Source organism: Tribolium castaneum, chromosome 3 (genome assembly GCF_031307605.1).
Source record: "Tribolium castaneum strain GA2 chromosome 3, icTriCast1.1, whole genome shotgun sequence".
Classification (NCBI taxonomy): domain Eukaryota; kingdom Metazoa; phylum Arthropoda; class Insecta; order Coleoptera; family Tenebrionidae; genus Tribolium; species Tribolium castaneum.
In genome coordinates, this window is record NC_087396.1 from 14,837,171 (window position 1) to 14,859,223 (window position 22,053).

Genomic DNA, 22,053 nt, shown 5'->3' on the forward strand with positions numbered 1-22,053 from the left:
TTTCACTAAGTAATATGTACCTACCTTTTTTTTTGTCAGAATAATGAGGCTTCTCCTATAACTTTTTTAAAATCATTGCAACAGGTTTTTATCAAAAACCAATTGCAGTTATTCCACAGCAAAAAAAATTATATGCTTTCAGCGTTACCACCATTTTTTAGAATCAGCTCAACATTGCAATTTATTAATTTTTTTCTTGGGTTAATGAACAACTTTTCATTTTTATCTTTTTATTCATTAAATTACAATAACATTCAATTAAAAAAGCAGCATTGTAGCGAGATAATGACTATTCCAATATACATGCTTATTTCAAATCGCGCGCCTCAAAAAGTTCGTTGAGGGCGCCCCCCACTTTTTAGTCGTGTTCACGAATTCTCTGTCCGCGTCGCTTCTCCTCTGTTCTCTGGTCGAACTATGGCCTCGTTCAGATAACCACAAAAACACTTGGTGCCAGTCTCCGCGATGTCTGCCCGACTTCGGATCGACAAAAAAGTGATTGCCGGCGTGCCGTTCACGCTTTATCAACCGTCTCGGACATAACCTAATCGGCCACCGTTGGAAGAGCGCCAAGTTCGAAGGGGCCCCTTTGAGAGATGCGGCTAGAGCGAGGACATCATGGTGTTGAGCACGGAATGGTCGCAAGTTGAGATTATCGACTTGGTGAACGATGGCTCGGGGCTGGGGTTCGGCATCGTCGGCGGCAGAAGCACGGGGGTCGTCATAAAGAGCATCCTCCCAGGGGGCATCGCCGACAAAGACAGCCGTCTCCAGAGCGGCGACCACATCCTCCAGATCGGAGACGTCAATTTAAGGGGGCTCGCCGCCGACCAAGTTGCCACCGTTCTTAGGCAGGCTGGGGCACAGGTGGTTAACATTTTTAATACACCAATATGTAAGATATCACTTAACATTGTGCACTGTGTTGTCCATATAGGTTGTAGTCGTTTGTTAGGCAATTGCCCCGAAAAACGTAATGACGACGAGCATGCGAAGGCATTTTTAAAGTTCGCAACCCTATCGGGTTTTTCAAAATGCATGCTTTTTTAGTATGTACATTTTGCATCATATTTTTTCCCATTTATATTATTTTTGGACGAATTAATTAATTCAAACAGAAACAACTTGAACCTTTCTATCCGATATTTCTCCTTAACTTGTTTTACTCATTGCACCTTAACAATAACTTTTATTTTTGTGTATTTCTTATACATGTTTGATAAAATTTTAAAACTAAAAAATTGTCACAACCATAATTTGACGAGCTTCTCAATTGATTTAAACACTTAAAAAAACTTTTGATGAATTCGTCATTTCACTTCAGAATCCAAAAAAAACAATCTAATCTAAAAATTCTGACGAAAACAACGTGACTTTTGTACTTTGGGAGACTTAGGGGGTTATACAGGGTGAGTCAATAGTGAGTTATTTTTGAATTTTTGTTAATATGCAACCAATAATATTGATTCCAGCAGACCAGATCGGTAATCATAAATTTTTTTTTAAAGTAATCCATTGTTCGGGGTATTGTCCAGTTTGTTTTAGCAGTTTTGCTAAAATTTCAGTATGGACTATTATTAAAATTTTTATTTATTATTAAAAGCTAAAACCCAATGTTGATTTAATTAATGTTTTTAAAAAATAAACAAGTGTCTCCAAGTGGTAAGTGAAATTAGTATTTTTGGTTGCATCTTGGGACATGTCAGAAATATTGACTCATCCTGTATTTTTTTTTTGGATCTTTTGGAAGACAATTGTTCAAATCAATGTCCCTTATACTATTTTTATTTGTATCTGAAAAATTAAGCTCTCATTTTCATAAAAAATATCTCTCAGCAAAGAGTGTATTCCTGAATCCTGGAAAAATTAAACTGAAAGATTGTTTTTTGAACTACCTAGGGATGCACTGGAGAACATTAGATTCCACAATGACAATGAGCAAAATTTTGCGCATAACTTGCTTACGCATTCGGCCAAAAAACTTCACTGAAGAAGTTTTTGGAACTACCAAAAGGATGGCCTATGTACATAATGGTAGAGGAAAAGTTCGTGGATTTTGTTTCAGTGAAAACTTTTAAGCAAATTCCGGTTTATGTTTAAAATCCCCTCGTATTAATACTCATTGAAATAAAAAAAACTGAAATGAGATAGTGATTCTGGCGTGAATTTAGCCATGTATTCCTGTCGGAAACTCGGATGAAGTCATGATCCGAATAATTTCCCTCGAAGTTTTGTTATAAAGGAGGGAATATTCAATTAGTGGGTGTGGAAAACATAATGAGGCCAAGTACGTGTTTGTGGGTTATTTCTCGTTCCAACTTTTAAAAGCCGGTTATTTTTAACCCAAGCTGTCCCTTTGCGCAATAAAAGTGACACCATTGACTGTTTAATAAGACAAAGCAACGTCATGATAAAACTGGAGTCCACTGGCGATCGAAACTTCATTCATAAAAAATGTCTTGTGGCTCCATGTGTGCGCTTTTATTAATTTTGTAACTTTCTCTATTTTATTATTTGTGAAGTTTGGAAGGCGTGAAAAGTTTTTTGACGCCGGTGTTTTCCTGTTTGGAACGTTATTCGATTATGTAAAGCCGAGAACGTGAAATATGTTTTTGTTGTGATCAGAGTAAATCGATAGTTGGATAAAAGACGGCGGGCGTTAAAAGGAAAAACTTTGAATATGAGTCGCGAAAGCATCCAGATAAGGGGAAATATTGAATATAATGTTTTGTAATAGTAAAGAAAATATTTGTGTGAACGTCGAACCAATTTATCTGTACTTTTGTGCTTTAGCACATTAAATATTCATGCCGCTATTTACGAAAGGCGATCACTTTGACACGCCTCATACCAAAAAATCATAAAAATATGAAACTTGATTTATGTTCCCCTTCAAGTGCTATAATTATTTCCGTCTGAAAATGAAATTTTAGATTAGTTTTATCTGAAATTTTGTCATAATCGACATTGATTTTGCATCATCCTGCTTCACCGCTCGGGAAGAAGTCGTTATTGTTCACTATATCTCGAATGCTTTTATCACTTGTGTCGAGTGCATGTTTTTTATTAGATTACCAAGTATCAGAAACTAATCAACCGAAACAATTTTACACTTATTTGAGTGCTCATGAGTTATAATTTCCCTTAAATGGGAAAAATTCTTTACAAGGAATGATTTTAAATTCTTTATATTGTGGTACGTCCTGAAAGGAGCTTTCCGTCAACCGGCCTCTCTTTTCAGGTCAGGATGGTGGTCGCACGTCCTGTTGAGCCTTCTTCCGCGGATTTCCAGTCCTTCGGCTGTTCGGCTCCCATAGTTCCGACAAAAATCCTCACCGATCCGGAAGAGCTCGACCGCCAGCTCCAACAAAACGGCTACTCCTCTTTCTACGCTTACAACGACCGCGGTTCTTGCGACGACCTCGAACAAACCGACGTAAATTCCATCGATGCTAACCCCGCAAGTTTCAATTCTTTAGACGTGGTTGTCAACAACAATAATAACACGAATGGCTTCTCGCCCACCAGCGAGAGTCAAGTGGTGATCATCCCCGCCGACATTGAATACACTCTTCCAGAAACGGAGCGCTTCACCGTAGAACTGACAAAAAACGAATACGGGCTGGGGATTACGATAGCAGGGTACGTGTGCGAGAGGGAGGATCTCAGTGGAATCTTCGTCAAGAGTTTGAACGAAGGCAGCGAAGCCTTTAAGTGCGGAAAGATTAATACTAACGATAGGATTGTGGAAGTTGATGGACAGTCTTTGCAAGGGTTTACGAATTACGAGGCTGTGGAGAAGATTAAGCAAACGGGAGGGAAAGTTGTGTTGACTTTGGAGAGGTACTTGAGAGGGCCCAAGTTCGAGCAATTACAAGAAGCGTTAGCTATTCAGGAACAAAAGGATTTGAGTCCACCTTCGCCTTCGCAAACGACTCTCAGTTGGATACCTATTGAAGCAGCCGAGGTATTGTTTCACCTTGTTTTAGTTTGTCTCAGTTAAGAGGGGGTTTTCAGGGCCAGATCGAGCCGGAAGGTGAGTCCGTCGTGAGCGTCAATAGCGAAATCTACGAGCAAAACCTCGAAACTAAAGAAATCTTTATCGAAGAAGACTTCGAGGCGAACCCCGATGACGATCTAGAAACCGCCACCAAGAAAAAATGGGAGGCTATAATCGGCAGCGACACTGAAATCGTCGTCGCCAACCTGACAAAACTCAAAGGCTTGGGCATAAGCCTGGAGGGAACAGTCGACGTGGAAGGAGGCATCGAATTACGTCCCCATCACTACATCCGTTCCATACTCCCCGAAGGCCCCGTCGGCCAAAACGGCAAACTCAGCTCAGGTGACGAACTCCTGGAAGTAAACGGCCAAAAACTCCTCGGGATCAAGCACGTGGAAGTCGTCAAGATCCTCCGCGAGTTGCCGAGCACCGTCCGCCTGGTCTGTGCTCGCAAGCACGAGGAGAACCGCGTCATCAACACCTCCCAAGACCGCGAAGCTTTCGAAGCGCGGAACATCCTGGGGGGCAGTTTGAAAAACCTCTTACCCCAACCGGAACAACGCCTGCTCAAAGCTCTAAGCGACACGAGTATCAACACTTCGAGCACCGTGACCGTGACCAGCGAGCCCAGCTTGCAAAAAGCCAAATCGCGCTCGCTGGAAGTGACGAACTTGGCGATGTGGTCGGAGGAGGTCGAGTATGTCGAGTTGCTCAAAACCGATCGGGGTTTGGGCTTCTCGATCCTGGACTACCAGGACCCTCTGGACCCCAAAGCGACCGTCATAGTCGTGCGGAGTCTCGTGCCTAACGGGGCGGCGGAGCACGACGGCCGCATCACTCCAGGTGATCGACTGATCAGTGTTAATGGCAAAGTAATCAAAAATGTGACCCTGGACCAGGCGGTCCAGGCGCTGAAAGGGACACTGCCCGGTCCTGTCAAGTTAGGTATCTCCAAACCGTTACCCAGTTCCAGAGCCAGCGAAAACGTCAGTACGATAGGGTCTTGAAGCGACAATTTTTCGACAATTGTAAATAACAATATTTTAGTACTTGGATTTTGGATAAGCACAATCACTGCTGCCTTTTCGAATATTTTTCCGTAGTTAAGGTGATTAGATGACGAATTTATAAGCTGTAAGGCTTCAAGGGCACAAATTCGTATGTATTTTATACGCATATCAGCTGATGAGGTTTTAAAGTGTCCAGACACTTCACTTTTTTAACGCTCTAGTCGCTAGGTATATCAGGAATTAATGAAGGTAGGCGATAGACGGGGGAAGTCCCCGCTTGTATAGTCCGGAGTCCGGTCACTAGTGCTTCGATCAGTTTTCTTCTACAAGCAGGTTCTTCCATAAATCAATACGTAACAATGGAATTTATGCACAATACTGATCTAAATAAGGAATTGAATACACTTGATGTTTTACTTACACTGTGTAAATAATTGTGTGGTGTTATGTGTTACAAGTCTGAATCTTGATATTCGTGCCATGTTTTGTTGTGATTTTGTTTTTGTTAAGACTGATTTTAAACAACTCAATCTGGAGGTCAATATTTAAGCAATATGGCGGTTATTATGTGATAAGTTCATTGGCCTAAGTTTTTAATTTTGGTGTGTGATGTGTACATAAAAAATCGATCGTATTGTAAAAATAGGATAAATAATAAAATACTTGATTCGAGTTAAAACTCGAGACGGAATATTTATCGATTCTTGCCAGAGTTGATGAAGAGTTCCTCCTCAAATTGTTAAATAGAGTCACTGGGGGGTGGTTTTGATTTGTTGCATGATTAAATTAGGTCCCACCGGAAATTACTATTCTTAGACACTGTTCAAGCTTCATTATTTACAAAAAACTATCCTCTAATCATAATTACAATAAATTATGTAAGTGACGTTACATGAATAAATTATATTTATTATGTTGAGAGTTTTTCATTATTTGAAATAGACGCTGGTGCAGCAACAGGCGGTGATCAGTTTGTGTTCTTGACAAGTATTGGCGTGAAGGAAACTGCAATCCGCAAACTGGCATTGGTATGGAAGGCGATCTATAATTACTCACTGTGATTGATATTCGAAACGAATTGAAAATGCATACCGTAAGGGTTATTGGGATTGTGGCAACAGCAAGAATCGTGGAAAAGTTTGTCGCTACAGTAGCTATAAACCGAGGAGTCGCAAAGCGGACACCGCCTTCTGAAGCTAAGGGCGTAGGGTTGCCCTACACCCAGAGGACCGTCCACGTCGTTGTTTGTGAAAACCGCTGGAATTTTTATTTTATTATGGACAAAAAGTTGTGAATCATTCGCTGCATTATTAATTTTTACAGCCTTTCGTAATTAATTGAAATAATTGAATACTCACTGGTAGAGCGGACGTAGATGACGCATAGCGCGACTAGTAGTAGCGGCACGAAGAACTTCATTTTCTTGCACTAAACGTCGGGATGATGGAACGAAACTGCTTGAGGAGCATTCCAAATGCAGAAGACATTGTCGTCTAACTGTATTCTGCCCGATTTCTTGTATAATTTACTGTCTTGTGTTGTGGGATGACTATGAGTTTCACAACAGGTAACGGGGAAATTGAGCCATTCCAATAAATTAATTGGGAGAGCAGACGGGTAAAAAACATAAACAAGAGTTACGTAACCAGAAGGTTTATTATAATAATACTGTGCAGCCTTAATATTGCTTTGGTAGTAATTAAAGGTGATAATATACAAGTATGTACACAATTTGCACCATCAGTGCCAAGGTAATTATCTCTTTGTTGACGTGTGAACGAACCCCCGCGGACTTTTTCTTCCCTGCAAAAGCCCGAATCAATATTATGTAAATGTGAACGACCGGTTAAATTGTATGACCAACGATGTGATTATTGTTGAATCGGGTTCGCGTGACCGTCTTCAACACACTCCCAATTAGGAGAAGTTTATTTGGGGCTTACATTTCTGCAGGGCGTATTTATCACAACAGCAGGTCCGCAGTCGGCTGTACTCCGCACAGTCTCCAACCACCGGCTTGCAGATTTGGGTGCCCAAGTAGCACGTGTGGGGGATAAACGGTAACACTTCTGCAAAACAATTGTGATTCAGCGATTAGCTGGAGGCGTCAGTTAATATGTTAATTGAAAGGGTCACAAGATGCCATGTGGGAATGTGAGGTTTATTAGTTTGCTAACACCGCACCTGGCCTTTGCTGTGAATAAAATTAACTAACTTGAACTTCTTAAAACTTCGTCATCTTATTTTTTATGGTAATTAGCAAGAAAGTGAACACTGTTCAATTTTTTCATTTGTCTCCAGTGGTATGAATTTCAGCGCTTATTTAAATGGATTTACTCGGGTCTGCGGTTTGAACCGACTGCTGACTACGTTTCATATCGCAACACATTTTTTTTAATAAGGACACTTCTAACCATTAAAATAATCATGTTGGTAGAAAGGCGTCTACGAAAATAGCAACTGGAGTAAGTTTCTGGACTTTTTTCATAAGCTGATTAATGGAAAATTACTGTTGTCTGTTTCTAAATTTTTATTTCTTTTAGTAAACAGCAATCATGAGTTTCGTAATTGCACGACATGGTCATTCGGTTGAACAAAAAACTTTTTGCGTTACGCATATTTTTTACAAAAATTGGATTTGGAGTCGATAATTTACTGATTTTCTAAATTAAGCAATAGAAATACGTAATCGACGAGAAATCTAATGCAATTCGGAATATTGTTAAAATCAATAAGGGAAATAAAAATGATTTATTTAATCTACGAAAACAGAATACAAATTTTAAATATGGAACATTTATTTAATTTTTGTGATCCAGTGGGCTGCAGAAATGGAAATTACCATCTCATCGTATTTTTCTGTTAATATTTTCTTACCAAAATACGGACAGTATAGGCTCGGGTATATGATAATAATTGTTTAATCATGTTTATTTCCTTAGAAAATACAACACCGATAAGAGGTATAGAATGTCATTTTATTCACATTTCAGTATTTCCCAATTTTTTGTGAATGATAATGCGCCGTATATTTCGAACTTCGTGGTTTTAACTTACTAATACAATGTGTTTTTAAATTATGCTCATCTAGTTAACTTTGAATTTGGTTAACATGTAAAAAAATGTGCCGTTCTGTTCAACTGAATCCTCTGTCAATAAATATCAAATCTGTCAGCTGAGAAATTCAATTAATTTCTTTTAAAAACTTCGTTAAAATGCAACTAAATTGTTAAACCGTGCAAAAAAAAAACACTTTTATTATCGGAAATTATTTCCGAATTGGAGACATAATAAATGGAGAATGGTAATATTCGGTGTCTAAATGCCTGTCATGAATTCTATAAAGCGGCATTTCTGATTTTACATGGAAAATTCACAGACGACTAGATGAGAACCATTTAAAAACACATTATATAAATATAGCTACTTAATTTCTTAATAAGTCAAACATGCATAAACATGCTAAGGTAGGTATGTAAATACAAAAGAAGTAAAAGCTTAAAAAAACAAATCGATTTATGGGCGTTTGTCCCGATAGCAACTATTTGTCAAACAATAATTCTTCATAATTACATTCTCTTTCAGTTTTTTACTTTATTTATAAGTTCTGCTTTTGTAATTCAGTTATTTACTTTTTATGATTTGCTGTAAACCTTAAGAAAAATTACTTAATCGCTCCGTCGTCAAGGAGCAGTGACGCAGCAAATGTTTAAGTGACCACATAATTTTTCATACATTTTATAATTGTCTTAAATCGCGTACAAAAATTGACTTAGCTTTTGTGCGGGAAGTTCGTCCTTACTTACTTACCATGGTACTTCCTGTCGCAGCAACAGTGATCAGAAATGAGATCGATGCCCAAGCAATATTTGATTTCGTCTTTGGTACATTTTTGGCATCCGACCGGTGAAGCGACTGCAAAAAAATTCTGTGACAACTTTATTGTTATTTTCACTTGTCCTCATTTATCCGGGTGTGGTTGTTTTCTTCTGGAAATTCTTCGTTTAATTTTAATTGAGCGCTTAATTAACTCAAATCAAGGCTGCGTCTGAAGTGTAAAACTCCGTTTTTCAGTCATTAAAACGAAACTGGACTAACTTTAGCCGAATTGTTGGTTTCTTCGTGATCTAATTTTAACCCTCAAGTGGGTTAGTCGATAATGGATCAAAGACGCATTTTGTGTTCTTAAACGATGTCAATGGGTTGCGTGCACTTCCCTTTTATCCCGCGATCTTTTGCGGCTGTTGTGAGTTATGGTTGGTCAAGACTTACCGGAGTTCAGATCGATACTAAGGGCAGCGTTTCTCGCTTGTGTGGCCGATATTTCGTGCTCCACAATGTACTCCTCGTAGCGGTAGCCCTTATCATATTCGACAATTGGGCTGCTTTGCGCCAGATTTAGCACCAAAAAGGCCACGGTGTATCCAAAGACTATTCCCAGCATTTTTCATTTTTGGCTTGGGGAGAGGCACTAGAGAGGATCTGCAAGTGGAGAAATTACGGCTCTTGACTGCTAATGGCCAGGGGAGCGGATGATGCGTCATGTGAAAGAGTAATTTTGCGATAGAGGATTAGGAATGTTCGAAATGACGTCAAGGAGTTTCAAGTAGTAAAAAATAAAATAAAAATACCTTGGCGTGTAAATATATCGTTTAACAGTTATTAGAATAAAATTTATTTTTTTAAGTAATTAAATCGTAATGAGATAATTGACACGCTGTTGAGTGAAATGGTAAATATTTAGAAATGGATAATTGAGTAACAATTGCAAGGGAAAAGTTAAAGGTGAGTTACCTAATGTTGTATCAGGGGTCGTGAACTTAAGATTCTATTAACAGAATCTATTGATTCTTCTCTGAAAAATTAATGAACGAGTTCGATGGTAATTAATTGAACGGACATACAAATACATTATGGTATGTTTCCCTAAGAAAGGATGCTAAAAAATAAATGTTTGACAAGGAAGTTAGCCTAATTTGCGGTCCATATTTACAGAATTTCATGATTTTTTTATTTTTCGAGTTAACAACTGATTAAGTTATCTTACTTCCCAGCAAATGCCTGAAGCCTAAAAAGGTACGTACAAAATAGTAAAAATCGTGTCCTGTGGGTGAAGAAAAATTGATTCTTATTCTATTTTATTCATAAAACTTACAACATTAGCAATTTATTTTATATCTTCGTAATTGCATGAAACATGAAAGAAATTTCCAAGTGGAAATCCTTACCACAAACAAGAAAAATCCCTGTGAATTTGAGAAAATTACTAAATCAATCAATGGTTGGGGTTTCTAGAAATAGAAAAAAGTAACTACAAACTATAATAATAATTAATAAGTTATAAGTTGCTTCAATAAACCCGACTATAAGCGGTTCAGTATATTATTGTGTCTATTCAACGCCACTTTTTTCTCAAGATTTCCATTAAGCCTAAATATTTTTTCAAACAGCAAATAAATGAGTTAAAAAATAGCTTAAGAGGCATATAGACAAACTGATTTTTTACCTCAATTTTAAATTAGCTAGTTGCATTACCAGAAAACAACTCGCATTAAAAATAGACAAGAAAGTGGCGAGTTCTTGAGATATCGTCTTGTAAACAACGAATGCAGTATTTAGCTACTTTAAGAAAGATTTAGATTAAAACTTTTCGAAGATATACTACTATTTTTCAGGAAGGAACCGAAATAGAAACGAGTTTTTTCATATCGCGTATGAGCTGCACGAATTAATTCTCTCACTATACGATTTTAAATTAAGACGAATTAGCAAAACTGTTTAAGAAATACCTGCATGAAGAAATGTTGCCTCGAAAATGTTGAAACAAGTAAAATAATTAACATTTTCTTTAAAATTTCAAATAAGTATAAAAATTTAAATATTTTGAATATTAAAATTTTTGGATGAATAATTAATATCATTTACTTACTATTGTTACTGCTTATTTATTAAAAAAAGATAACAATTGTAACCTTGCATGTACTATACAATGAAAATTAGTTTTTTATAGGTTTGTCGTGAAATAAAAAAATTGTATTAATTGCAATATCTCACGTTCTCAGCGCTTATTAGAGAAAGTAACATTATTTAAATTATTTAATATCATTTAGCTTTTTTGTTTTCTTGTTACATTTTCGTGATTCCTGTTAAATGCAATAACTTCAATTAGAGAAAGAGTTTAACAGTGATGATGTCACTGCAGAAACAGTAATAATAATAATAATTACCCGGAAAAAATGTCCCTCGATCATTACATGTGAGACGCATCTGCCATAATAATTCGGACACCTGCTTATTTACAAGGGCCTTCACTCGAAATACCAGCACGTGTATCTGACAGTTACTCGACTGATTTGAAAAAAGAAATCGTGCCTGTCTTGTAGACCTAACACGACAATTAAGTCAGAATTTTTTGAATTAGCGCTGACGACACCGTCTCAGTTTCACTTTAATTGAAGTTCACGGTGGAAATTTTGAATACTACATGATTTTCATTTTGTAAATCAACAATACATGTCCTTTTTCCTTTGTGACACACTTAATTGCATAATGAATTTAAAATTGGAATAAATGCGCCGAACAAGAAAATAATACATAAATTCCCAATTATTGTGAAGGTTAGTCCCGTAAACATTTGATTGTTGTGTCTATTGAACTTTTTATTTTTCGCTGTTTTTCACCTTGTTTTTCCTTATCTACGAGATACATAAAATTGTACTCAATCCGTTTATTCACTCACCTTCATACACAATCAGTGTCAGCCGTCGCGACCACATGGACGAACGCACCAATGAAAAGACACGACCGGTCGTCTCGACGCGCCGCACACACACAGCCAACTTGACCGACGCTTTATCACCAATGACAATACGAGTCTAGTTGCGAATAGTTTTTCTATCGCGCATGACAAGACGACACATCGCGCGAAAGACGCATATTTATTGCAAATTATTAATTTTTATGGGTGCGTTACGGCAATGGTCACCCAGAGGAAAAGACCAGCAGGGAAGGGGAAGTCATAACGCACCGGCGATAATCGCGATTTAACAAATCCGTATTCCAATCAGGCACGAAAATACCTTACATAATGGTATTGTATTCACCTGTGATGGTACACGTCATAAACCCTACCCTTCCGGTGGATTGATTGGTGATTGCGAGGTCGTGGCACGGAGGGTGGTTCAATTATTACGCTCTTTGTGCAACTAACGAGGGCATTTTTTGCACCAATTCATTTTTATCGGAGCGTTAATGCAAAATGCGAGTGTCTATGTCGTAAAAGACGAAAAAACGACCACAATTTAAGGTTGCGGCTTTGCCGTGTTGCAACAATTTTGTTTTTGTTTGCACTAGAGTTTGGAAGGTGAAGTGTGTTTGTTTTTATTCGCGCTGGTCACCTACTTACTGGAAAATGATATTGTTATCAGATGGAATGAGGAATAAAATGTTAAAACATTGTTAGGTTTTATGTTCTGATTAGAAATATTTATACACAAGAAAAAGGTCATAACGTTCCTTTTTAAACTTTTCCCTCTACTTTTCCTAATAGGACTTTATTTATCAACCAATTTTATCTACTAAATTCAAAAAACTGTAGTAGGTACCGATTACTACCTAAATCTTTTTCATAAACGCACTGTATTTACGCCATTTTTTATTAATTGTACTACAATGAGATCTCCCTTAATGACATCTCCGAATAACGGACATTTCTGTAGGACGTAACATATATTTAAATTTTCGCCTTCCATTAGTGGACAACTCTCCACAACGGACAAGTCAAGATTTGCCATCGGTGTCCGTTGTTGAGAGGTTTTGCTGTATTTGTAATTTAGAAAGAGACCAAAAGACAGCTGGTGTCCGGGGTTGCCTACATCTGGAAAGCTCGGTAATGTCTTCGGTTATTTCACTTTTATTAGAAAATTTCCCTGTGTTTAATCTTAGTGTTACAAAAACAGTCACGTTATTAACAAATGCAATTAGTCGCTGATTTGCTCAAACAGTCGATGAAATAATCAGGAAAGGTAAAAAAGGAAATTGCATTGCTAATTCGCCTTTTATCAATAAGTTTTTTAATTAATTTTAATTACCAGTGTTTTTTCTGCACATACAATTATTAAAACATTGCAATTACAGTTAGTCACTCTTTAAAGCCAATTTTTCGATAAACCCAAATCGATGAAATCACTCGCAACAACAATACATCATATACTCGTAATCTTCGCATAAATCATAAGTATTCAGAGGACAGTCCACGAAAGCTCCGCACTTGACGGGCAGCACGTCTGCAACATTTCCATTTGTTCGCACCTGGTCCACCTACACCCACTACACTTACCAAAAAATCTGGCACATCCGCAACAATAGCCGTGAATGATGGCCGGGTCGTCGTCACAGTAATGCGGAGGACATCCAGTGCAGCGTGGGCCCAGGCCCAAAAATGGGATGTGGACTGAAATTGAGAATATCAATCATCGAGGATTCTGTCCGAATGAGATTTACTTCTTCGCGATGAGCGTGAAATTGGAGCGTTGGCTAACGCCACACTTAGGATAAAACAGCTGGTTAAGATAAAAGCAAATATTTTTGTGAGGGTGGCCATTGTTGGACTAGATGGGCGACTTGTCTGGATGCAGTTTTAAATGGGTGTGTTATCGAAAAAGTTGTTAAAAATGCATCTAGATAGTGGCTATGGTCTTTAGTAATGGAATTTTTTACGAAGTGGAGGAGATTAGGTAGACGAGTTAATTGGGTAATAGGTAGTTGTTTGTTAAAACTATGGGATTGTTATTCAAAATCCAGCAATTACAAGAGACTAGTTAAAGCACTTAGTTTAATTTAAAACCGAGTTTGAAACCTATACAAAACATCTACGAAAATTATTGTCTTATTTTCACTAAAAGTAAATAAAACAAAGTTTAAAAAACCCGACACACCAAACCTTTATTTAAAAACACTAAAAGTAGGTAATTTACAAAATTACTTTTTTGTTTCTTATCTTTTCAGGAAAATATTTTGCTAATCAATCAAGAATCACATTTTTGTATTGTTTTATTATTCAAGATTGAGTACTTAATCAGTCAAATAATAATTGTGTAATCTGCTCAAGATACTTTCAGTACATCAGCATTATCTGCAGGGGCGGGTTTAGATTCGTTTACTGGATAATCCTAAAAATACAGTTATGGAATAAATGAAATTTCCAACAATAATTTTAGATAATAGTATTTTGCGAAATCATTTTTTGAAGCAAGTATACATATCTAACATAAAAATTTAGCTCTTTTGACAACAATTAGTTTAAGCAACCTATAGTTTAAGCACGATCATAGCTAAGAAGCTGTTAGACTTCGTTTAAATAAAAGAGTCAATCAAAATTGAAACACATGATTCAGAAAAAAAAACACTTCAGGCTTTTATAAAACAAATTGCATCATACGAATGAATGTTCGAGATTTGATTATTTACAAAATTTATAAAGATAACAAATCGTGGTAAAAAAATTAAGCGACTTTTGTTCATTATACGAATTAGTCGTATTATGTAAATATTTTGATCTATTACCACCAGGTAATTTTTTTTAAAACAAAATAGTTTTGCCTGATAAACGAGCCAATTTTTTGCTCAAAGTACCTACAGTGTATGCACAACGTCCACGCAGGATGGCTTTCAAAAATGATAGAAAGAAGCACATTTTTGTATTTTTTAATGATTGTATTACAAGTTTATTTGTTTATCTTTTTTGAAAAGGTTTTAATATCAAATCATTTTTATTATTCTTTTTTTTAACAAAGAGTCACTTCGAATTATGATTGGTGTTTTTTCTTGTTCGCTTCAGATGTGGCAACTTTTTTGCGAATAAACGGGGTTTTACTGTAGTTGAACAACAAACTTATGTAGGCAATCACCAAAACTCGTGTGTAAAATTACAACATACGTTCTGGCGGTAATGTGACGTTTCTGTCAGATGTCGAAAATCTCAAACGTCATAAAATAATAAGTCTTCGAATTTTTTTATTGTGTCTAATAATTTTTAATACAAAATGGGTTTTCTCACAGTTTTAAAGAAAATGAAGCAAAAAGAAAAAGAAATGCGAATTTTGATGCTGTATCCTTTTATCGTCCAGATCTAACCTCAAAAAACTCATTTTTTGTGCAAAACATCTCACTGTTTTTCTTAATTTTATAATTTAGAGGCTTAGATAACGCTGGGAAAACGACAATTTTGAAAAGGTTTAACGGGGAACCAATTGATACGATTTCACCTACTTTGGGGTTCAATATCAAAACCTTGGAACACAGAGGGTAGGTCTGCTATTCACACTCCGAATTTTCAAAATAAAGTGTTTTAGTTTTACTTTAAATTTGTGGGATGTCGGGGGTCAGAAATCACTACGCTCCTACTGGAGAAATTACTTTGAATGCACAGATGGTCTTATTTGGGTGGTGGACAGTGCTGATAAAAGACGTCTTGAGGACTGTAAAGCTGAGTTACACACTTTACTTCAAGAAGAGGTACATAAATTTGTATGAAACATGTTCGTACTACTTTTTTTTCAGAGATTAGCTGGCGCGACTCTTCTAGTTTTTGCAAACAAACAAGACCTTCCAGGGGCTTGCACCCCTGAAGAGTTGCGTGAAATTCTCGGACTGGATCAAATCAAAACCCACCATTGGCAAATAGCGAGATGTAGCGCTGTTACGGGCGAAAATCTTTTGAAAGGAATGGATTGGTTAATTGACGATATTGCAGCAAGAATTTTCACTTTGGATTAATTTATTCTGTATCAAAATATTTATCTTTTGTACAATATATTTAATAAAAAAGACATAAAATATTAATAGTGTAGTTTGTATGGCGCCCCCATTTGCGTCAAAGTCCTTTGGGTCCACTCCAGATGTCGCAGAAAGCGCACTTCAAGCCAACAAGGCTTCTCAGTAATCCCCCCAACTTCGTTACCCCAACCCTCCACAAAACTGATTCGAACGGTGCACACTTTAGCTAAGCTGTAAACAGCCTCCCAACCCTTTGCCACCTCCGCAGATAACATTTCGTGAAATTCGTCATCACGGAACAGTTTCATGTGTCTGCACCGAAACGGCGACAACTTACAAATAGTACCACCCGGGTAGTTTTTAAGCCGATTGTAAAACCGCGAATTGACGTAGAGATCCGAATCGGACCACAACTGCACGTAAATCTGCCCCTTAACATAGTGCAGAGTAATCCCTCTCCCAATCTGCTGCCTTGTATTTTTCACCGTCCACTCGCGTCCCGCATTTTCCTTCTCGAACAAATTAAACCTGTCGTTTCGCTGCGGTCCTCCTTGTAAGCAATGCACCCAAGCGGAGAGTCCTTGGCAAGGAAACGCGTCCCCAATTCGCGACCCCTTCTCGTAGTAATAAATCGTTGCCCAAACCGGGGACGCTAGAACTGGGTCCAAGGGTGGAAGCAGTCGGTGGTGTCTGTAATGACACGGGTTGAGGCAAATCTCCATTTGGTGGGCCGAAAAACAGAAATTTCGCGGCTGCAGCTCGAAAATAAGGTGGGAGAGACTGCGCCGTAAGTGCGACCATCGCCAGACTTGGCCGTGGATCACTTGAAAGGGGCGAGATTCCGAAGAGGGCAGTTTTCGAGACACGGTTAGGCATTTATGGGGGTTGTAGGCGGACAAGTCAGTTCGGGTTTGTAACTGGTCGAGGAGCTTGTAAAGGTGTCTTTCGATATTGGATTGTTCGTCGCCGAGACGACACGAAATTTCGTGGTAAACGGAAGAAGCATCCGGCAATGATTTGCCGGCCGCAAACATGGTTGTTTAATAAAACGGCAATATATTCTCGCCTTTCCTAAGAAAAAAAAAACAATATTTGAATTATTATGACCTGTTGTATTTAATTTTTTTTTTGGTTCATTAATAAAAAGTAAGTTATAAAAGTTGTAACTCATTAAATGATTATCAAAACGATGGTGAAAGAAGCTTTATATTAACAAAGCGTTTAAAAAAAGTTTAAATAAGTATTAAAAAAAATTACACACCTACTCAAATGGAAAACTTACGAAAAAGCACTACTACATGTGAGTTCCACGTTAAGTGAAGGCAAGCTTTAAACTGAGTAAAGCATCTCAACTTTTATGTAAATTTTAATACTCTTGTAAACATAAAGTCAGGTAAAATTGCCCTTGGCTGGGGATTAATAAGGGTGAAATTTTCTACTAAATTCTAGGTAAATGACAACTTTCTATTTAATTATTTGTAATGTTTAACTATTTGTTCAACATGCTTTCTTTTGAAACATTTACTGCTCTCGTTACTGCCTAAAAAATTAGTCTGCAGATAGCAGGTAGTCCGTGTGGTTGTACACAAGTAAAAAAAAAGATGAGGCGAAGGCCAATTAGTAATTAGCATGTAATTTCTGGTACCATTTACTGAATCCATAAAATAAGCCCACACCAAAAATACGCACAAGAAAAAAGCCCACACAAAATAGCCCACAAGTTAAATGGTCACACTGAAAAAAGCTCACACTAAAAAAAATTCACACAGAAATAAGCCCACATAGAAATAGCACTTTGAAAAAACCTCACATAGAACCAACCCCACATGTAAACCTCATAAAGACAAAAGCCCACCCAGAAAATACCTACAATGAAAAAATTCCAACCAGAAAGAATCTCACATGAAAAAAGACCTTAAGAAAAAAGTTTACGGAAAAACTAACTCACTGGAAAAAAACAATCTCTTTAAGCATGGGTAGATTTATTATTTTATTCGGATGACAATAAAAATATTTTAATATTTTAGAATCAGTTTTTGCTTTTTATCCTATTCAAGAAAAGAGTAAATTAAAATAATCAAAAGCGTAATCATTCACCTTTTTTAGACAAAGACAATTCAATTTTATTTGTTTTATTTTTTTGTTTTACTTACAAATTTAAAATATTGGTAAATTGATTCCAGCTTTTCGACGTATAGCTTAAACCTAGACTGAGTGATCTTTCGGTATTTGTTATTCCTTTTGCAATAAATAATTTGTTGTCGCAAATTATGAATATCAACAAATTATACTGTATGTTAGGGAATGATTTAGCAAACATTTCCAGTTGAATAGGGATAGGAAGAAGTATCGTAAAGTAAAATTCTTGTATATCGAAAATGTAGTTTTTTCAAAAAATTGTTTTGGTTCCAAGTTTTAAAAACCGCTGAACTGGATTGATAAAAATTAGCTCGAAAAATATAAACAATAAAAAATTTAGGATTAAGGCACCTTGAGAGCGTTAAATGATAAAACATTTACAATTGAATCAGTCCGTAAATATTACAATCGACTCATTTGAAACGTTTTTGTTTTAAAATATCTAAGTTTTCGAGAAAATTGCTGCAATATTCGAATTGCTATACCCAGCTATAGCTAACACAGATACTCTTTTGACAATGATCATTTTATCAGAATTTAGATAATTGATGCAATCTCTATACGAAAGCGGAAACAAAACGAAAAATGTGTTGCCAACAAGACTAGATTATCCACTTTTTACGATTCTGTAGTACTTGGAATGTTGAAAAGGTAAAGACCGCTAACTATATTATCAAAAGTGCACAACGTAACGTTTAGGTTTAGGGTAAAAAAGTAAGATTTTCTTTTTTGTGATACCTAATGCAAAAGATTTATAGTGTATTTTTCAATAATTCTTAAACAAGAATGGTATCGGCACGCTTTTACAACAACTCCCCGCACTAGTGCCAATCATGAATTTGAAAAAAGTACCATAAAATTAATTTTTTCATTGAGTTATTAAAGTAGATTAAGACACAAAAACAATTTATTAATTAACTGGAACTAGTGGCGAAACGTAATTACTTATTCTCTGTGGGTTTTTTGATATGAGTATTTTGTGTGTGAGCTTTTTTCTACGTGAGTTTTTATCCGTGTGGGCATTTTTCTTTGTAACCATTATTCTGTGTGGGCTTTTTTCATCTGAGCTTTTTCTATGTAAGATTTTTTCGACGTGGGCTTTTTTCTTTCTGGGCATTTTTCTCTGTGGGTCTTTTTCTTATGTTTGTGTTTTTTTTCCTGTGCGCATTTTGCGTGTGGGCTTTTTCTGGTCACCCCACTTACTACATGATTTTTGCTGATTAAAACCTAATCGCTCACGCCTTGTTTAATTTCCTATATTACTGTTTACCCCTATTCCAACTTTCAACCCCTAGATTACCGTAGTTAGTGGTGCGCGATGAACATGATTCTCAAACTATCACTCAAAGATATTGTTTTCATTAATCCACTCGTCAAATATTTGAACATCTTTTTCATCACTCCTTGGTATGATTTCCCAACGAATCAGAAATATTACCCCAGTTTGGCTAAATGTTACGCGTGCTTGTTGATGGTAGTGAAGATTCTTTGGGTTATTTACTGGTTACAAGACGATGCATTGAAATCAGTTTATGCAAGTCTTCTTTGCACCGAAAAAATCTTCTTGTTTGCTATTTATACAAACTTGTCGATTTTAACGACAGTGACGATATTCAAATCTGCATTTTGGGATGTCGACAAGTGGAGGACGTTATTTACAAACTTACAGTACATCGACATAAACTTGCAAAATAAAGGGAAAAAAGAAAGCAAACTCATGAAGAATTTTTATTTTTGGTTTGTGCTGAAACAAGTTATGTTTCTATGTTACTCGACTTACGGAATTCAAGTTTTTGGTACAATGCAACGAACGTCGTTTTTTAAAACCTTTCTCAACAGCTGCCTAATGGACGTCTACTACGAATTTTTATTAATTAGTTTGATAAATATTTTAATAAGGAGTTTCAAATCAAGGTACAAGGATTTGAATCAAAAACTGGAAACGGCTTGTGAACAGTCGAAAAGTGTGGAAGAGTTGATGAACATCGCAAACTATTATCGTATTCTTGGAGACACAGTGGAAATTTTCAACAGTCTCTTCGGTTATCAGATAATCCTGGTAATTTTCGACTGCTGTTTAGAGACTGTTAGTGCATTAAACGGGGCTTTTTTGTACACCATAAATGGACAAGGCCAATTTAATATTGAAATGTTTCTTTGTAACATGTCTTTACTGACCGTAATACCCGTAAGATAATTTCACATATTGACTTTAAAACACAAGCTGTGATTTCTACATTTCAGTACTTTATAGCAATGATTGTTTTAAGCACGGACTCGACAACTCAGGAAGCAAAAAAATTTACTTATTTATGTTGGAAATACCAGGAAAATTTTACGCAAGGTTCCAAAGAACTTGAAGCTTTGGAAAAGATAGCTAGTTCGTCAGCAGAATATTTTCGAGGTTTTCACGCCGCTGGATTTTTTAATGTCTCCAAAAATCTAGTATTTAGTCTCATAAGTAATATTGCAACTTATTTCATCATAACAATACAGTTAAACAGCAGCGAATCAAATCAATAGGCGCTTTGGCCTGAAACATCTATCGTATTTAGCTTAGTAATATACTTAATGAATAAATACAATAACAATCAATTGATCATTTAATTACAACTAAGTGTTTTATTTCACGTCTCTATACTCACTAGAACAATTCCGTTGCAAACATGAGTCTGAAAGTTCAGTTACCAAAAGATATAAAGTTTATACGTTATTACTCCATTTACCTTAACATATTCCTCATCGCACCTTGGTATGATTTCAGCAAGAACACCATGTACAATCCATATTTAGCCAAATTTTACGGAACCTGTTTGATTTTGATTAAGCTACTACTTATTTTATGGGCTAGTCGCGACCAAGAAATATTACAGCTTTTTTCACAAGAGCTGTTCATTACCGAAAAATTTATTGTCATATTTTTAGTTACAAATTTAGCCCTAATCTATATCTACTCAGTTATAAATTCTGCTTTTTTGGACTCGAACCGCTGGACAAGGTTGTTCGACAATTTGTATTGGGTGGACAAAACTTTAAGAAACAATGACGCTAAAGAAATCTATTTACCCAAACGGTGTCTTTATGAGTTTATGATAAAACATGTCATTTTCGTTGGCATTCTGGCCTACGAGTTATACGTTTGGGGCATTTTTATGAACATGCCCCTTTACAAGATTTTCTGGCTAACTGGCTATGAAGACATGTACTTTGAATTTCTGCTGGTGATGTTTATGGCCGCCTTAGTTCGAAGTTTTGAAGCCAGATACAAAATCCTCAACAATGAATTACTGCAAGTGTGTTTGTCTACGCAAAAATTCAAGAAAGAGGTGAAAAGGATTATGCAAATTTACCGAGTCCTGGGACAAAATATCCAAATTTTTAATGAGGTGTTTGGTTACGCGATTGTGCTGATGTTATTTCATCATGGAACGGCATGTGTCAGTTGTTTGAATTTTATAATTGTGTATATTATAATTGGAATACAGGAACTGCCCTTATTTCACCACATGTTGGTGGCTAATTTATCCATTCTCATTTTAATGCTCGTAAGCATTATGCATTTTGGAAAATCTGGAATTTAAATTTGTATTATTGTAGATTAATTGTGTCACACTCTTGTCGTCCATAAGTTCAACTACAGCTGAAGCGAAAAAATTTCTCAATTTATGTTATAGAATCAGAGAGGAATTCCTAGACGATACAGTTCATTTACTCGTACAAGCCTTAGAAAAGTTAATTGATCATTCGAAATATTTTTTACAAGAATTCCACACTAATGGATGTTTCACTCTCAATAAAGGCATAATTTTTAGCCTTATAGCCAACATCTCAACTTATTTAATTATAACAATACAACTGAATGAAAGTCAATACAAGAATATGAATGTGTCCGCTCAGAATTGTTCGTAATGATAGACGCAGAATGTTGTTTAAAAATTGTGTAAACTGAAATTAATTAATTAATTAACGTCTTAAAAACCTGAAGTAGGTATGTAATTTACAAAGATAAATATTTATTTAGGTTAATTTGAGTAGAAACAAGAACAATATTTGGTTATTAAATAAATTACTCAATATCATTATAATCGTATAGTGATGTTCCTGAGCCACTAGAATTACTCACAA

General features: G+C 36.3%; 6 protein-coding genes across 9 annotated transcripts; 2 read left to right on the forward strand and 4 right to left on the reverse strand.

Annotated features, from left to right (window-relative positions):
- The first annotated feature begins 242 nt into the window (after positions 1–242).
- On the forward strand, positions 243–5,926 carry LOC664529 (patj homolog). Of its 2 annotated transcripts, none has more exons than XM_015982057.2 (3): positions 243–867; positions 3,242–3,967; positions 4,018–5,926. In XM_015982057.2, the coding sequence occupies exons 1-3, from the start codon at positions 619–621 to the stop codon at positions 5,008–5,010; spliced, it is 1,968 nt and encodes a 655-aa protein (XP_015837543.2). In that variant the 5' UTR covers positions 243–618; the 3' UTR covers positions 5,011–5,926. The 2 variants fall into 2 exon arrangements, with proteins under 2 accessions (XP_015837543.2, XP_015837544.2); XM_015982058.2 differs by having other exon boundaries at positions 756–895.
- Positions 5,831–6,581, reverse strand: LOC103313726 (uncharacterized protein). The gene is made up of 3 exons (XM_008197773.3): positions 6,372–6,581; positions 6,106–6,270; positions 5,831–6,055 (listed from the first exon to the last, which is right to left on the reverse strand). Exons 1-3 carry the CDS (start codon positions 6,430–6,432, stop codon positions 5,943–5,945), a joined length of 339 nt encoding a protein of 112 aa, XP_008195995.1. The 5' UTR covers positions 6,433–6,581; the 3' UTR covers positions 5,831–5,942.
- Positions 6,582–6,650: 69 nt separating this feature from the next.
- LOC100141605 (uncharacterized protein) lies at positions 6,651–11,962 on the reverse strand. 3 transcript variants are annotated; one of them, XM_001816441.4, is made up of 5 exons: positions 11,753–11,962; positions 9,286–9,495; positions 8,824–8,928; positions 6,957–7,082; positions 6,651–6,816 (listed from the first exon to the last, which is right to left on the reverse strand). In XM_001816441.4, exons 2-5 carry the CDS (start codon positions 9,455–9,457, stop codon positions 6,713–6,715), a joined length of 507 nt encoding a protein of 168 aa, XP_001816493.1. In that variant the 5' UTR covers positions 9,458–9,495; positions 11,753–11,962; the 3' UTR covers positions 6,651–6,712. The 3 variants fall into 3 exon arrangements, with proteins under 3 accessions (XP_001816493.1, XP_015837546.1, XP_015837545.1); XM_015982060.2 differs by lacking the exon at positions 11,753–11,962 and adding an exon at positions 11,241–11,683; XM_015982059.2 differs by lacking the exon at positions 11,753–11,962 and adding an exon at positions 9,808–10,595.
- Positions 11,963–13,088: 1,126 nt separating this feature from the next.
- Positions 13,089–13,772, reverse strand: LOC103313727 (hypothetical protein). The gene is made up of 3 exons (XM_008197774.3): positions 13,516–13,772; positions 13,352–13,465; positions 13,089–13,298 (listed from the first exon to the last, which is right to left on the reverse strand). The coding sequence occupies exons 1-3, from the start codon at positions 13,613–13,615 to the stop codon at positions 13,198–13,200; spliced, it is 315 nt and encodes a 104-aa protein (XP_008195996.1). The 5' UTR covers positions 13,616–13,772; the 3' UTR covers positions 13,089–13,197.
- Positions 13,773–14,959: 1,187 nt separating this feature from the next.
- Arl2 (ADP ribosylation factor-like 2) lies at positions 14,960–15,855 on the forward strand. The gene is made up of 4 exons (XM_970532.4): positions 14,960–15,121; positions 15,208–15,318; positions 15,366–15,528; positions 15,574–15,855. Exons 1-4 carry the CDS (start codon positions 15,057–15,059, stop codon positions 15,787–15,789), a joined length of 555 nt encoding a protein of 184 aa, XP_975625.1. The 5' UTR covers positions 14,960–15,056; the 3' UTR covers positions 15,790–15,855.
- On the reverse strand, positions 15,852–16,823 carry LOC100141526 (protein mothers against dpp). Its single transcript, XM_008197775.3, has one exon. The coding sequence runs from the start codon at positions 16,821–16,823 to the stop codon at positions 15,852–15,854; it is 972 nt and encodes a 323-aa protein (XP_008195997.1).
- Positions 16,824–22,053: the final 5,230 nt, after the last annotated feature.

Bases quoted from the DNA above. Each gene is read 5' to 3' on its own strand.
- LOC664529 (XM_015982057.2), top strand. From the start codon at position 619: ATGGTGTTGAGCACGGAATGGTCGCAAGTTGAGATTATCGACTTGGTG. The intron at 868-3,241 runs GTGGTTAACATT...CTCTCTTTTCAG, and splicing joins TTAGGCAGGCTGGGGCACAG to GTCAGGATGGTGGTCGCACG. The intron at 3,968-4,017 runs GTATTGTTTCAC...GGGGGTTTTCAG, and splicing joins TACCTATTGAAGCAGCCGAG to GGCCAGATCGAGCCGGAAGG.
- LOC103313726 (XM_008197773.3), bottom strand. From the start codon at position 6,432: ATGAAGTTCTTCGTGCCGCTACTACTAGTCGCGCTATGCGTCATCTAC. The intron at 6,271-6,371 runs GTGAGTATTCAA...TAAAAATTCCAG, and splicing joins CATCTACGTCCGCTCTACCA to CGGTTTTCACAAACAACGAC. The intron at 6,056-6,105 runs GTATGCATTTTC...GAGTAATTATAG, and splicing joins CAATCCCAATAACCCTTACG to ATCGCCTTCCATACCAATGC.
- LOC100141605 (XM_001816441.4), bottom strand. From the start codon at position 9,457: ATGCTGGGAATAGTCTTTGGATACACCGTGGCCTTTTTGGTGCTAAAT. The intron at 7,083-8,823 runs GTAAGTAAGTAA...ATTGTTTTGCAG, and splicing joins CTGCGACAGGAAGTACCATG to AAGTGTTACCGTTTATCCCC. The intron at 6,817-6,956 runs GTAAGCCCCAAA...GGGCTTTTGCAG, and splicing joins TAAATACGCCCTGCAGAAAT to GGAAGAAAAAGTCCGCGGGG.
- LOC103313727 (XM_008197774.3), bottom strand. From the start codon at position 13,615: ATGGCCACCCTCACAAAAATATTTGCTTTTATCTTAACCAGCTGTTTT. The intron at 13,466-13,515 runs GTAAATCTCATT...TCTCAATTTCAG, and splicing joins TTCACGCTCATCGCGAAGAA to TCCACATCCCATTTTTGGGC. The intron at 13,299-13,351 runs GTAAGTGTAGTG...GAAATGTTGCAG, and splicing joins CGGATGTGCCAGATTTTTTG to ACGTGCTGCCCGTCAAGTGC.
- Arl2 (XM_970532.4), top strand. From the start codon at position 15,057: ATGGGTTTTCTCACAGTTTTAAAGAAAATGAAGCAAAAAGAAAAAGAA. The intron at 15,122-15,207 runs GTATCCTTTTAT...TTTATAATTTAG, and splicing joins GAAATGCGAATTTTGATGCT to AGGCTTAGATAACGCTGGGA. The intron at 15,319-15,365 runs GTAGGTCTGCTA...AAAGTGTTTTAG, and splicing joins AAAACCTTGGAACACAGAGG to TTTTACTTTAAATTTGTGGG.
- LOC100141526 (XM_008197775.3), bottom strand. From the start codon at position 16,823: ATGTTTGCGGCCGGCAAATCATTGCCGGATGCTTCTTCCGTTTACCAC.